Here is a 15469-nt window from a genome sequence, read left to right as displayed (position 1 = left end):
ATCGCAAACTTAAGCAGTAAAACCATTAGTTTAATTGCTTTAATTTTAATACAGTTCTGTACTCTAAATCTAGCTTGGATGATCCTTTGCTTCAAACCCCTCAACCTCTTGAAAAAGTGTTTCCATGTATTCTGTATCATTGCTTCATAATGTTAAACATTTCTACTAAATTGCCTAATCTGTGCCTTAACAAAAATAATCTACTGAGTCTTTGTTTGGATTTGTAGTTCTCATAATCAAGTGAATTTGCGCTTTACATCTTCATTGCTTCAGCATCCATCCTACTGCATGGAGCTCAAAGTGCACACGGTGATTCAGCTATGATCTTAGTAAGTTTGCATTCATATAAAGCCATTACACATTAGTTTTAATATTCTGTATCTTTTAAAACCTAGTATTCCACTAGCTTTTAATGGGCTTATCTACTCAACACGTGAACACGTATCACTCAAGTTTTGTGTTCTTTCACATCCAGATTTTCTTCATCCTAATTATAATTTTATTTTAAAGCAACTAATAAATATTCATTTATTGACACCATTGACATTTGACCTTGTTTCCCACTATTCCACCATTTTATTAATTTCCTTTGTCATTTGCTCAGTAGTTCAATATGCCTCTAGTTTTGTAACCCCATATACAAGATGTTTATAGTGAACAGAACCTGTGGGATACCACACTAATATCACATATTTTACATAAATATGGTTTTCTTCTAAATCCATGTCCCTTAAATATTCTCCCTTGAAACACCTTGTCAAAGGCTTTTTGAAAGTCCCCGAGTGCATTTCCTCCATATTTGTCACTTTGTCAAAGAATTTTTCTCAAACGTCTCTAGTCTGGTCTTATCTTTCTAAATTATCTTGATGAATTGTCATCTGAAAACTCTGAAGCAATGCTTTATCTTAAAAAAAAAAGTAGCTATGATTAACATACGCATTGTAATCCAGACATTTTCTTTAGTGTGGGGGAGGAGTTGCAAACATTGGTCTTATATTCCTAGGTGTTGTTGGTCTTCAATTTATTTCAGCTGTGTTGTGATATTTTTTAAAATCTCATTCATATAGCATGGACATCTTTGGCTGGGCCAGCATTTATTAACTGTCCCTTGTTGCCTTGGAGGTGGTGGTGGTATGCTGCCTCCTTGGACTACTGCAGTCCATGTGCTGTGGGTAGACCCACGATGCCATTAACGAGGTAATTCTAGGTTTTTGACCCAGTTGCCATGAAGGAACAATAATATAATTCAAAGACCAGGATGGTGAGTAGTTTGGAGGGGAAGTTGCAGATGGTGGTGTTCCATGTGTTTACTGTCTTTGTCCTTCTAAATGGAAGTGGTCATGGATTTGGAACGTGCTGTCAGAGAATTTCTGGAGTGTATCTTGTGGAATAATTGGTTGTGAATGTAGTATCAATCGAATGGCTGCTTTATCTTGGATTATGTCAAGCTTCTTGAGTGTTGTTTGAACTGCACTCATCGAGGCAAATGGTGAGTATTCCATCACAATCCTGTCTTGAGCCTTGTAGATGATGGATAGGCTTTTGACTCATTCTTGTAGCCACCATACTCTGGTTACGCCATTGAACATCAAGGGATGATAGTTAGATTTTGTCTGTTGTTGGAGATGGTCATTGCCTGACATTCGTGTGGCGAGAGTGTTATTTGTCACTTTTCAACCAGCACCTGGATGTTGTCCTGGTCTTATTGCATTTGGACATCATTTCTGTTTCAGTGTCTGGGGAGTCACAAATGGTGCTGAACATAATGCAATCTTAAGTGAACATCCCCATTTTGGACCTTATGATGGAGGGAACGTCATTAATGAGACGTGCAGATGATTGGGTCAAGACACCAGCCTGAAGATCTCCTGCAGAGATGTTCTGGAGCTGAGGTGACTGATCTCCAACAACTAGAACCATTTTCCAGCTGCGACTCCAACCAGTAGAGAGCTTTCTCCCATTAAATCTTCTTATTAAATCCAGTTTTGCCAGGGTTACTTGATGCCACACTCAGTCAAATGTAACCTTGATATAAGAGGGTCATCATTCCACCTAACCTTTGGAATTCAGCTCTTTTGTTCATATTTGAACCAAAGCCGTAGTGAGGTCAGGAGCTGAGTGGCCCTTGGGGAACTCAAACTGGACATCACTAAGCAGGTTATTGCTGAGCAGGTGCTGCTTGATAGCAATGATGATGACACCTTCCATTTCTTTACTGATTATCAAGAGTAGACTGATGGGGCAGTAGTTGATCAGTTTGGATTTGTCCTGTTTTCTGTTTCCAGGTATGTGTGCAGGACATACCTGGAAATTTTCCACCAGGTTGACATCTCTATTCGTTACACTTGGTGCTGTCCCTGCCATGCCTTCCTGCCGCTTTTATTGAGCCATGGGTGGTCCCAAGCCTTGATAGTATTGGTAGATTGGAGCTCTGCCAGGCAATGAGGTTGCAGATTGTGTTTGCGTATGATTCTGTTGCGGCTGATGGACCACAAAGCCTCATTGGATGCCCAGTTTTGATTGTTAGATCTGTTTTTCTTCTTTATTCATTCATGGGACGTGGACATTACTAACTGACCAGCTTTCATGCCTGTCCTAGTTGGCCTTGAGAAGGTGGTGATAGCCCACAATGCCATTAGGGAGGGAATTCCAGGATTTTGACCCAGTGACAGTGAAGGAATGGTGATATACTTTCAAGTATGGATAGTGAGTGGCTTGGAGAGGAATTAGCAAGTGGTGGTATTTTAATGTATCTACTGCCCATATCTTCTAGATGGAAGTAGTCTTGGATTGAAAGATCTATTCTAAAGATCTTTGAATTTTTGTGGTGCATCTTGTAGATAGTATACAATACTGCTACTGAGCATCTGTGATGGAGGGAATGGATGCTTGTGGAGTTGGTGCCAATCAAGTGAGCTTCTTTGGCTGGATAGTATTGAGCTTTGAGTGTTACTGGAGCTGCACCCATCCAGACAAGTCAGAAGTATTCCATCACACTCCTGACCTGTGCCTTGTAGATGATGGAGAAGCCTTGAGGAGTGAACAGATGAGTTACTCACCACAGTTTTCCTAGCCTCTGACCTGCTCTTGGAGCCAGTGTTTATGTGGCAGGCCCAGTTGAGTTTCTGGTCAATGGTAATCCCCAGGGATTTTGCTAATGGCGATTCAGTGATGGTGATACTGTTGAATGTCATGGGCAGTGGTTAGATTGACAGATTCTTATGGTCATTGCCTGGTGTTTGTGCAATGTGAATGTTACTGGTCAGCCCAAGCCTAGATATTGTCCAAATATTGTTGCATTTGAATATGGACTGCTTCAATATCTGAGTAGTCACAAATGATGCTTGGTGTTGTGCAGTCATTGGCATACTTCCCCACTGCTGACATTTTGAGGGAAGGGAATGAAGCAACTGAAGGTGGTTGGGTTAAGGGCACTACCCTGAACAGCCCATGTAGAAATATCCTGGAGCAGAGATGACTGACTCCAACAACCACAACCATCTTCCTTTTTGCCAGGTATGGCTCCAACCAGTGGAGAGTTTGCACCCTTTACCCATAGATTCCTGTTTTATTTGGGCTACTTGATGCCTCACCCAGTTGAATGTGACTTTGATGTCAAGCGCTGTTACTCTCACTTCGCCTCTGGAATTTAGCTATTTTGTCCATGTTTGAACCATGTTTAATGAGATCAGGAGCTGAGTGGCCCTGGCTGAACCCAAATTGGGTGTTGCTGAGCAGATGCTGGTTGAAAGCAACATTAATGATACCTTCCATCACTTTACTGATGATCCAGAGTAGACTGATGTAGTAATAATTGGCCGGGTTGGATTTGTCCTGCTTTTTATGTACAGGACATATGTGGGCACAATGTGTCCCAATTATCCCAATGATAGTTCAACACATGGATGTATTGTCTTTTCAATGTGAAGACTGAACTTCGTCGCCACATAGACCCTTCTTCAGAACTGAGGGGGCCGCTGGACTCGACATTAATTCTGTTTTCTGTCCACAAATGCAGCCGGCCCTTCTGAGTTTCTTGTTTTCATTTATCTAAAATTCAAGGTTCGTGCGAAGATTTGTAGCTCAGGTGCTCGTTGTTGTGGTTCTGTTCGCCGAGCTGGAAGTTTTTGTCGCCCTGGCTAGGCGACATCATCAGTGCTTTGGAGCCTCCTGCGAAGCGCTTCTTTGATGTTTCTTCCGGTATTTATCTAAAATACTTGCCTTGGCCAATTAATGGTTGAATTTTAACTATTGGAGGGAATGGACAATATTCTAAGTAATGTTGTGTTTAAATTGCATAGGTTTTGAATTGTGTGTGTTTCCCTCTTTCATACATTCACAAATAGGACAGCAAATAGGCAAATACTGTCAATAGTGTTCGGGAAGAGCTTTGGTAAATTCATCAAATGAAGTTTTATAGCTGACAGCTACATTTGTCAAGTTCTTGCAAGTCTAAATGAGAACAGTACTTCAAAGAACTTTTTTTTGACAATACTTTGTCAAAGTACTTTCGTGATGTGAACATGTGTGATGGGAATTGGATCAAGGTTTATGAACAGTTGGTGTGTGAAGGAAACTACTTCAATCCCTATAGTAGCTGCAGAACTTAGATTCAGGTCTCGATGAGAAATGAATGGATGGATTTTTAAAATTTAATTCTGCTATGTTATTGTAAAAATACAATTTTTGGTGAATGCATTTAAACTAAAGAAAATGACAGGACTGTTGCTGGATCAAGTTCAAATGGTCACCTGAACTAAAAGTATTTTACTGCAAAGTCACCCATGTTTTAGCTAAATTGGCAACCCCACTCCAGCGAGGCAAATGGTTGGTGTGGGACATAGAAACCATCACAATGATGCAGAAGAGCAAGAGACCTTGGGAAGTTGGTTTTTCAGGCACAGAAACATAAGGAGCAGGAGGACCTTTACAGTTGCTAGTTTTGGAATGGTTGATGCTGATTGGAATCAATAGTGCAAGGTTTCTTCGACTTTCTAGCACTCCGACCCATTACCTTACAGGACATAAAATATTAATGAGTTGAAAACAAAATGTAAACTTTGATTGTTGTATTGTTGGAATTGTTTAAGTATCCTGCTCCTTAAAAACCAGCAAGTGTTTCATTCTAAAATTGATTCTGGCAGGACAAGAATGTATAATTGCACACTTAATCATCTATACTGAAATACCTAATAGTGTAAAAATTAAGCTATGTATATTTTCCTGTTACTTTAGTCTGAGATTAAAATGTTCATTATTTTGGTACTTTATACAGTATCTGTGACTGGATTGCTTCATACTAAGTACAGTCATTATCTATTGCATGTTTTCATTTATGAACTTTTGAAAATTCAGAAGGCACTTCTATAAATGCTGCAATGCATTTAGTTATTAAGCTTAATGTGTTCCATAGAGCCTTTTTGATCTTTCAGATTTACAGCACAATAAAGATATCCTTCCAACCTTTTACACCCTTCAACCTCTTACACTCCAGTGAAATATGCCAACCTATCCTGAACTTAAACCCTCCATTCCTGGCACCGTCCTAGTAAATCTCTTCTGAACCCCCTCCAGCTTAATAATATCCTTCCTGTAACAGGGAGGTCAGAACTGGACACTACTCCAGCAGAGGCCTCACCAATATCCTATACAACCTAAACATTATGTTCCAATTCCTATACTACAAGGTCTGAGCAATGAAGGCAGGTATGTTAAACCAATGTATCTGTGTGATGCAAACTTTTAAAAATTACATATCTGCGCCCCTAGGTTTATCTGTTCTGCAACAATACCCAAGGTCTTACTTTTAATTGTATAAGATCTGCCTTTGTTTGTTTTTACCAAAATGCCATTCCTCACATTTATCCACATTAAACACTTGCCTTGTCTTTTTGTTAATAGTGGGTGATTCAGTGATGATAATGATGAACGGTATTTGTTAGATTATGTATTAGTGGGGTTGGCCATTGCTTGGCATTTGTGTGACATGAATGTTGCTGCCACTTTTACTTAGCTCTGGATATAGACCAGGTTTTGTTACATTTGGAAATAGACTTTTTCAGTACCTAAGGAGTCACGAATGGTGCTGAACATTGTACATTCATAAACAAACTTGCTCACTTCTGACGTTATGATGGAGGGAAGGCTGTTGACGAAGCAGTTGCTGATGGTTTGGGCACTACACTGAAAAGTTCCTGTCTGAGTCCTCGGATGACTGACCTCAAACAATCGCAACCAGTTCCCCTTCTGATCCACACTGATACCAGTTTTGCATAGACCTTTGATGCCACACTTGATCGCATGTGGCCTTGATGTCAAGGGTTGTCACCCTTGCCTCACCTCTGAAATTCAGCTCTTTTCTCCATGTTTGCACCAAGGTTGTAATGAGATCAAGAGCTGACAAAACCCTAATGTGGCATCTGTGAGCAGGTTGTTGCTGAGCAGATGTTGTTTAATAGCACTGTTGATGACAACTTTCATCACTTTACTGATAATCAAGAGAAACTGATGAGCAGGTAATTGGCCAGGTTGGATTTGTCCTGCTTTGTGTCTGTTTGGGGTTACCTGAAAATTTTCCAAGTTTCCTGTAAATGCCAGTGTTGTAGCTGTACTCAAACAGCTTGACTGGTGGAGCACAAATCATCAATACTTTCACTGTAATGTTGTCAGTGCCCAGGTCTTTTCAGGAACCAGAGCCTACAGTAATGTTTGGATATCACTGATACAGCTACTTGAACATGTATTGTGTACTCTGTATTATTGAGACCCAATTATATCTCAGTTTTCAATACAGATGCTCTTGTGACGTATTTTGTAGTATGCTTATTTTTGTGAAACTGAGCAGAGCAGATAGACTTGTTTTCCAGTTCTAAGCTTTCGAGTATTTTGAGTTGCATGGCACCAGGGTGAATTAGTGTTCCTGAAACAAACTCAAAATTACCTGGCTATATTGCAGGAAAGCATTGAAATAAGCTAGCTTGCAGGCTGTTAGTACATTTCTCCTATAAAGCAGTGTTGGCAAATAAGTCCACTGGCCGCATAGAACTTTATTTATTTAACTCATTCATGGGAAGAGGGCGTTGCTGGCTAGGCCAGCATTTACTGCCCCTCCATAATTGCCCAGAGGGCAATTAAGAGTCAACCACATTGATGGCATAGCATCAGAATGATTCATTTTGACAAAATATATTGAAGCTTTTAACTTTGAAAGTGCTTTTTAAAGCTTTTGATTTAAGATTCAGGCAGACTAGTCATTTGAACAGCCAACTCAACGATCAGATTCTTAATAAATGTGTTCTTTGATTTTTAGGTTTTCAAAGTATGTTTTCCTGCTTAATTTAGCTGTCGGTTATGGGTCTACATTTACATATAATAAAAATATATTTGAAGCATAAATTCTCCCATTCGATCAGGCTACTGCATACGTGTTTTTAAAATTGTACCTATTGTATTCTAAGAAAGTCACTTATAAATTTAAACCCCTCACCTCTTCCCCCACCGCCACGCACCTTCCCACCAAAAAAAAGAGGGGTTAATTAGAAGAAACATTTTTCTACATTAACAGGATATTCCCCTGTCCTACAAAATAGGTAGCAAACAAAGCTTCCATTACATGCAAAGGGAAGTGGACAATTATTTGGAAAATAAATGTACTTAAAGCATAAGGGGAAAAATCTAAATGGATAACTCTTTGAGAGAATTAGAGTGGAACAAGGGGCTAAATTATGCTACCCATTTAATTAGATTCTGTGCTTCTAGTTAAAATCCTAAGATTTTTATTTTAGTGACACTATAATCGATCTAAATTTGTGAACAATACATCTGAAAGAATGGCAGATTGTATCCAGAGGTACATACCTTTGCATAGGTCATTTTAAGGTTCATTCTACTTTTATTTTCCCTCTAGCACATCATCGCTCTTGACAGATTTATAGAGGTTTAGCATTGAGGCACATACCTGGATTTTGTTGTGGTAACAACAATGCAAATTAGTGTTAGTTGTCAATTACTACACTGACAGTAAAATCTGAAGTTCCTACATGTAGTTAAATTTGAAAATTCAGAAGTTGCTGTCAGTGATCCTATACCTTCTCATAGGGTACATTAATGATACCATCTCAGCCTGCCTTATCTCTGCCTCCACACCCATCCTTGTCTCAAGAATGCAATCAAGTAGAAATCACTGAACTGACATGAAATTATCTTTTAATGCCTTTAGACTTGCTATATAAACTCTTGAAAAAGTTTCGCCTTGTTAAGTGAAGTGTAATATTTTTTAATGACACATTAACTTAATAATTACGACTGAACAGCCTCACTTGTCTTAAAAGAAAACCGATTTCATATTAGGGGAATATCCAATTTCTCCAATATGGCTGAATAAATTAATTTCTAAAAATGTAATTGATATATTAGCTGCCTTAATCCCAATTCTTTTTCCACTTATAAAAATTTTGATTAAGAATGGAACTCTGTGTTTTGCTTCCTGGCTTACTGTCTGTGAATAAATCAGTGTGATGAGCTGCTTACCCCTTGGATGTTGACAAGAATCATTGCTGGATGCCTGACAATCCCTATGATTTGGCACCAGTTTCAAACAGTTGTTGGGAAAGGAAAAATTCTTGCCACAGATCAATGTGGGCATTTTTTTTCAAGGGCAGTGGCAAATGACTCATTTTGCTACTGACCATGAAATCTGGGATAGGGTATTTGACGAATGGGGAAATCATAAAACTTTGAATTGTATTTTGGAAAAGAAAAGCAAAACTGAAGACCTATTAATTATTTCTGGTACCGCTGGATTACATTGTGAATATTGAACGCCCAGACACACTTAGTGACAGCCATCATTTGATTGTTCTGTTGCAAAGTTAGAATTTCATTGTGGACTGGAAAAGCATGGTCTTCAAATCTCTAGTTTCTGCAAGGAGAACAGGTTAATAATTTCATGGTTCACTATCTCCTAAATAATTTTGTATTGATCCTAATTATAATGAATGTGGAACAAAGTCACTAGATGCTTTGCACATTTGTAACCACTAGAGAATGCTAAAAATACTGAAGGCTTTTAATATGACCCCAAGGCCCATAATAATTATATTGATACAACTTTTGCTCTGCACCAGATCACTTTTGTTATCAGAAAATTAAATAAAGTAACTGAGAAGAGATGTAAATTTAAACTTATAAGTCTGTATCCTAGTTTTTCTGGTAATTAGGTTGATGAATCTATTGATTTAAGACAGGTGTTACATAATGCAATTCTTTAATATACTCATCTAATTCTGAGGTAAATCTAGCATTGCTGGTTTGCAGCTGAAATAGTTTTGGGTCTTTTAGTTTGTACCACATTTAGATAAAAACTGCTCTTGCTCCATGTTAGCAAGGGAAATCTCAAAGTTCTAAGTTTGCAGCCAGATAATAAAGCAGACTTGATCTTCCCTGTTGGGCTATATTAATCAAAAGTAATAGTGTGACTTAACCAGTTAATTTCATCTACAGCAAGGTTTTTTGTTAAAAAAAAAAGAAGCACCTCAGCTTGTAAAATGTTATTTTCATTCAGCCCTAGCATCTTTGCTAATACTATGAACTTGCTGTATTTGCAGTGTGGCTGGCCACCCAGAATCATAGCACATTAGTGACTGAACGTAGTGCTGTTCCTTTTCTTCCAGTGAATCCAGAATATTCTGCAACCAGAAACCAGGTATGTTAGAATACAAGTGTGTCTATTAAATATATTTTTGCATGTTTACTTACCTACTTAGTGTGGAAACTGGCCTTCGGCCCAACAAGTCCACACCGACCCGCCGAAGCACAACTCACCCGGACCCATTCCCCTAAATTTACCCCTTCACCTAACACTACGGGCAATTTAGCATGGCCAATTCACCTAACCTGCACATTTATTTTGGACTGTGGGAGGAAACCGGAGCACCTGGAGGAATCCCACGCAGACACGGGGAGAATGTGCAAACATGTATCTAAAATAATGTATAAAGTTATATGTATTCATATGAATGTTGCATACATCAGATCCATATTATAATGCATTATACATTTTAACAGGAAAGAATGAATGCTGGATAAAAGGAGAGGGAAATTAGCTCATTCACAGTTCTTTAATTTGGTTCTGTTTTACCCATCCTTCAACATTTGTTCTTGTGGAATTGATCTTTCGGAAGGTGTGTGAGTGTGCGATCTTGTAATTTTAATAATGTTTGCTTGGTCCCTCCTTTTGACAGTATGATCGAGATTAGGAATGATCTGTTTACAGGCACAGTCCTATTAAGCGAGCTGGACTACTAGCTCACCCTAATGAAGTTACCTCCAAGTGATTTATGAGGGTTTTGTCAAATTTGGTTGAACACTTTTGCCTAAATTTATATTTAGAGAAGGAAGCGGGAATGCAGTACTGATTTTTCAATACAATGACTGTACAAGAGCATTACTAGTTGAAAATCGATGACTACATCTGTCATTGGGTTGCTGTTGCTTGCTTACAACCTAGCAAAATGTTATTAATGTCTTAGTTGAATATTGATGCAGTTTTGACAGACTGGCTACATACATCTCTCAATCATAATCTTGTTTTATGACTTGATTTATGTGCTTGGAATTTCTGGTACTGTAAAGGTGTCTTTTTCACTTGATACTGGGTAAACCTCTCTGTTAATTTAAACCTGACACACACTCAAGCTCACCTCATGCCGTAATCTGTTAAAGTTCAAAAGGCCAAGAGCTATCCCAGATTTAACAATTTAAAGTAAAAATTAACAATTTTCTTCTTTAAGACCAACAGAGAACATTAAAACCATTATTTATGACTTCTTTCTCTTAAACCTTTTACCTCCCACTCTACAATACTAGTCCGATAAATTCTCTCTTAAATTTATGGCAAAATCAATTTCAAATACAGGTATAGTTTTCAGATGTCGATCATTCCCTGTAGGTTTCTCTAGGTCAACTTTAATGTTCTGCTGCACAAATTTCTTCTATGCAGATACCTTTCAGAGAGCTATTTGGCTAGCAGTCTGTACTTGTTGGCGCTCTTTGCTGTTCTCCCCTTAACTGTTCAAAATGTTGGTTTTATACCCCAAAACATTGGATCATTTCATTGGCTTGATATCATCAAAACACTACATTCAAATTTGATTGTATTTTGATATCTTGGAGCATAATTTTAAACTGGCAAAATTCGAAGTTGTTGTATACCATGGCAACTCATCTGCACTATTGGTTCCACAGTCAAATGCACATTTTAAGTTCTTTCGGCGCATCTGTGCCTCTCTAAGCCCATGCCAGCTTCCAGTCTCTCTTAAAGGTGCAGTACACCTCTATACCTTCATAATACACTATTCTTCAGATTTGACACTCAGCTTTTATATATGTAAACTTATTTTGTAAATAATACCAACTCCATCTAGTACCTGACAACACTTCAGTATAAATGTATATCTCAGCTGAATTCATAATAGGAAGCACAACGTAAGAAATTAATGTTGTATGACCTTTGTCCTTCTGCTGATATGAAATTGTATTTTGCTGCACTATTTCTTAGAATTGATTGCCAATTTTTTCCACAAAGGTTTAAGCCATGGCAGTCTTGTCACTTCATTTGCCAAATAACTGCAAAAATAAGCTGATATTTGAATTTTGTTAGCCTTTTTCTTAAAAGACCTTGGTTTAGGAATGTTTGAACAGTAAAATGAGTAATCTAATCTTCAAGTGAAAGATAAATCCAACAAGTGTGCACCTGAAAGGTGTTTTTGTATTCAGTTAAGTTCCTAGAAGTTGAATGGTTAAAAGAAATTTAAAAGTAGCTCTGTTAGTGTTGTGCCATCCTCTGCTGCAAAATGGACTCAATGTACTGCATTGTTACAAATTTCTAATATGACTGTCCTTTTTGACACTTGTTTTGTAGATGGGAAAAATCTAAGGATTTTGGATAGGCATGTCAGTGAGGAAACCTCAATTTAATAGTAAAGTTTATTTCCTAAGATTATTGTTTCAAAGGTTAAATAGTAGAAGTGTGATTTAACCAGTTAAATAAGCTTGCCACAAAAGAAATTGCTTTAAAAAGAAGCACCTTGTAAAATGTTATTTTCATTGAACCCTTGAATAAAGTTAAAAAAAATCTCTTCTCCACCATACTGTCAACATTTCAATTTAAAATTTCCTGTGAAGTGACTGCTTCTTGATGACCATGCTAAACTTTATCATGTGGTGTATGTGAAATTAAGAGGCAGAAATAAAGGCATCCACTTGCATAGCACAATCTCTTGAAGTTTCTCAAAAGAATTCACAAATGATAGATTACTTATGAATTTCAGCCACTGAGGTAAGCAAACACAACAGCAATTTTCATTACCACAAGAATCCGCTTGTTAACAGACTTGGGTATCTGTGGAATTTAAGATCACTTCCTGAGTAAATGCACAGTGGTATTGAGATGTTCAGATCAAGATGATCCTAGGTTTGAAATTCAGTCATATAAGATCAGCAAGCATTGGTAGCATTGGTTTAGAGGTTCCCTAACAGTAATCAAAGTGCTGACAGAGTATAGATGGCTAATTGGAGGATCATAAAACACAAGCAATGCCAATGAGCATTTTTAATTTTCATATAAACTGGACACACTATATTAACCAGAGTAGTTTGAAGGATGTGTTTGTGAAATATGTACAAAACCATTTTCTTTAGAAAAAATGTGGTGGAATCATCGAGAGAACAGGCTATTCTAGATCTGGAAAGGAAAAAACAAATATTTGGAGAAACTCCGCATCTGTAGAGAGAATGTTTTGGGTCCAATGACCCTCCTTCAGATTTTCTGACAGGATTAATCAGGAATCTTGCTGTAAAGCATCCTGTAACAACCTCCAAGGGGAAACCAGAAAGCACAATAACCAAGTTTACTCTAGATCCCGAAATGAAGAAAATATCAGCAAGATTCCACTTTTGCCAGTTAATACAAAGAATCAGAAACCAAGCATGTTAGTTGTGAATTTACAGGCAAAAGATACTGCAGACCTTTTACTAACGAGCACCTATGGGGCTAGGAGTGTGCAAGTTGATCAAATATTCCAATTGATCAAGAGGTCCACAAAATCAATGTAAAAACACACACTAAATAATAGAAACATAATGCAGAGGTTATACCCATTGCTGTTATACTTTATTTACAGCATAAATCACTGACATAATAATGCCGTTTTGCCTTAAATAAAGTTTACCAGCAGAGAGCTGTCTCACTTGCACCCTCAACCCACTGTTCTGTACTGCGGAGATCACAGTAATATAGTAAGCTTTCAGTATTTAAGGTATATAATTTTTCTCAGTTTATTGAGAGTGCTAGTTCACATAGTGCTGGCTAAAACAGAAGCTTGCTGTATTTCAAATGAAAAGGTAACTTTCATTCTAAATAGTTGATACTATAAAGACATGTCTTAGGCAGCCACAGGTACTTGAACTACACCCTGCACAAATGTGGCACCACATGTAATATGACAGCTTTTCCAACTTGAACAGTTTGACCCTCTGCTTTCATTCACTGGCAGGCATGTTTCTTCTAAGATCCCCAGATATGGTCATCATGGGAATAGCACCTCCTTAGTGAGATTTACAACTGTTTTGATGACAAATTTCTCTTGGACATCTTTATCAGATCTTTAATAAACTCTGAAATGTCATGTCTACTGTGACAAAACTGAAGCAGCAGCAGTAAAATTATCCAATTCCCAGTGCTGCTAACTTGTGTCCAGCTTTCTGTCCTTTTCAACTGTATTACAGATGCTTCCTTGTAAATGTGTCTCTTCTGTTCTCCCTCTGGTGCAACTGTTTTTTTTGTAGCAATAAGTTCTTTGCCTTCTCCGTCAGGCAGTAGTGTGGGGTTTGGTGTCTTCCATGATTCTTGACAGTGCCAGAAGGCTGTCTGGCAGATATGCTGTTTCACTAAACATTTCCGTGTGCAGAGATGTCGGTCATTCTAGACTTCTATTGAATTCCCTTCAGAAATCTATAGGGACCTTAGCTTCCTTGGAACTGGGTAATGCCCTTCCTGCCGCTTACATGCTCGGTGACTCATCATGTGTTGTCTCTATTGTCTCCTTCCATTTCTTATGCTCTTTTCCAATTTCTTTTTTTATGGTCTCAGCTGAAAATGTTGTAAAGGAACCACAACAGTCCTTAAAGTAAAAGTCAAGAGTATACAAGCCAGTATTCTCTCCCTTTTGCTTGTATCACAATCTGCTTCAGCAGTTGTCTTCCTGTTCAAGTGGCCTGTCAATACTCAACCCAGTTAGGATAACTGTTTATTAGAAAGTCTTTTGCCTATTCAGCAATACACCAGCATGAGAAAACAAAAGTCATGAAATCATTGAGCCCCTACAGTGTTGATAGAGGCCATTTGGCCCACGAGTCTGCACCAACCCTCTTAAGAGTGTCCCGCCTAAACCCATTCCCATATTTAACATAACCAGTCTGCACATCCCTGGTCTCTGCTGGACAATCCACATGGTCAGTGTACCTAACCTGCGCGTTTTTGGACTGTCGGAGGAAACCAGTGTCCCCAGCAGAAACTCATGCAGAGAATGTGCAGATTCCAAGCAGTCACTGGTATCTGGAGTCGAACCCGGGTCCCTGGTGCTGTGAAGCAGTAATGCAAACCACTGTACCACTCCAAGTGCAGTTACAAATTTAGGAAAGACTTCAAAAGATATTTTTGTTCTAACAAACTGCTACCTTATTTAACTATTGGGAGGATACTGTCTGCAGCAAGCAACCTCACAGCAGTTGTTGGTATTTGTTGACTTGAGTGGGAGAAGTATTAGACCTGGAGATGTTAGTGATACTTTGTGAAGGGAAGGAGTAAAATTGTAATCGCTAATTGTTGAGATGAGGCATTGGTATGAAAGTCACACAAGAAGGACATGCTGTAGCTGGGTTACTGAACTTTCTGATCATCATTTCAATGTTGGTGGTTGTTGTGTCCAAAATTTCCATCTCTAACTCATGTTACAGTGAAGATTAGGTATTTATGGATGACATCCAATACATGACTTCTAAAGCATTTGAAGCAACAATGTTTTACAGGAATAAAGTGATATGCAACAAATGCTACAGCTTTTTTAATTTCACGTTTATCAGTATCTCAAAATGAAAGTCATAAGTCAGAGTGTTAGAAATACAAATCTTTTGTTCTTCTCTAAGCTTCATGGTTTCTGCTTTAATATATTTAGATTTTACATTTTACTTCATTCGGTCCATGGACTATTAATTGATCTCTAAAAGTATGCATAAAATTATAGAAAAAGATATGATTACAAAGATTTTGTAATGAATTTTAATCATCAAATGTTATTCTAAAACAAAACTACTACGCAAATAACACAGCACTTACAGCTGGGTTTTGTATTTCTGGAAGAAGTTGCATGATAGTTTCATAAAGTTTTATTGTTACTGATTGCTAATTAAA

General features: G+C 38.0%; 1 protein-coding gene across 7 annotated transcripts in view; it reads left to right on the top strand.

The window, feature by feature from the left end:
* Window positions 1–15469, top strand: part of git1 (G protein-coupled receptor kinase interacting ArfGAP 1) — a 217838-nt gene that overhangs the window by 158279 nt on the left and 44090 nt on the right. For all 7 annotated transcript variants that reach the window (XM_060848349.1, XM_060848344.1, XM_060848347.1 and 4 more), the window contains exon 11: window positions 9606–9703. In XM_060848349.1, coding sequence (XP_060704332.1) covers window positions 9606–9703 — 98 coding nt within the window. The remainder of the gene's footprint in view (window positions 1–9605; window positions 9704–15469) is intronic.

This window comes from Hemiscyllium ocellatum, chromosome 31, assembly GCF_020745735.1.
Source record: "Hemiscyllium ocellatum isolate sHemOce1 chromosome 31, sHemOce1.pat.X.cur, whole genome shotgun sequence".
NCBI lineage: Eukaryota > Metazoa > Chordata > Chondrichthyes > Orectolobiformes > Hemiscylliidae > Hemiscyllium > Hemiscyllium ocellatum.
Note: the sequence above shows the minus strand (reverse complement) of the source record. Positions and strands in the feature narration are given on the sequence as shown.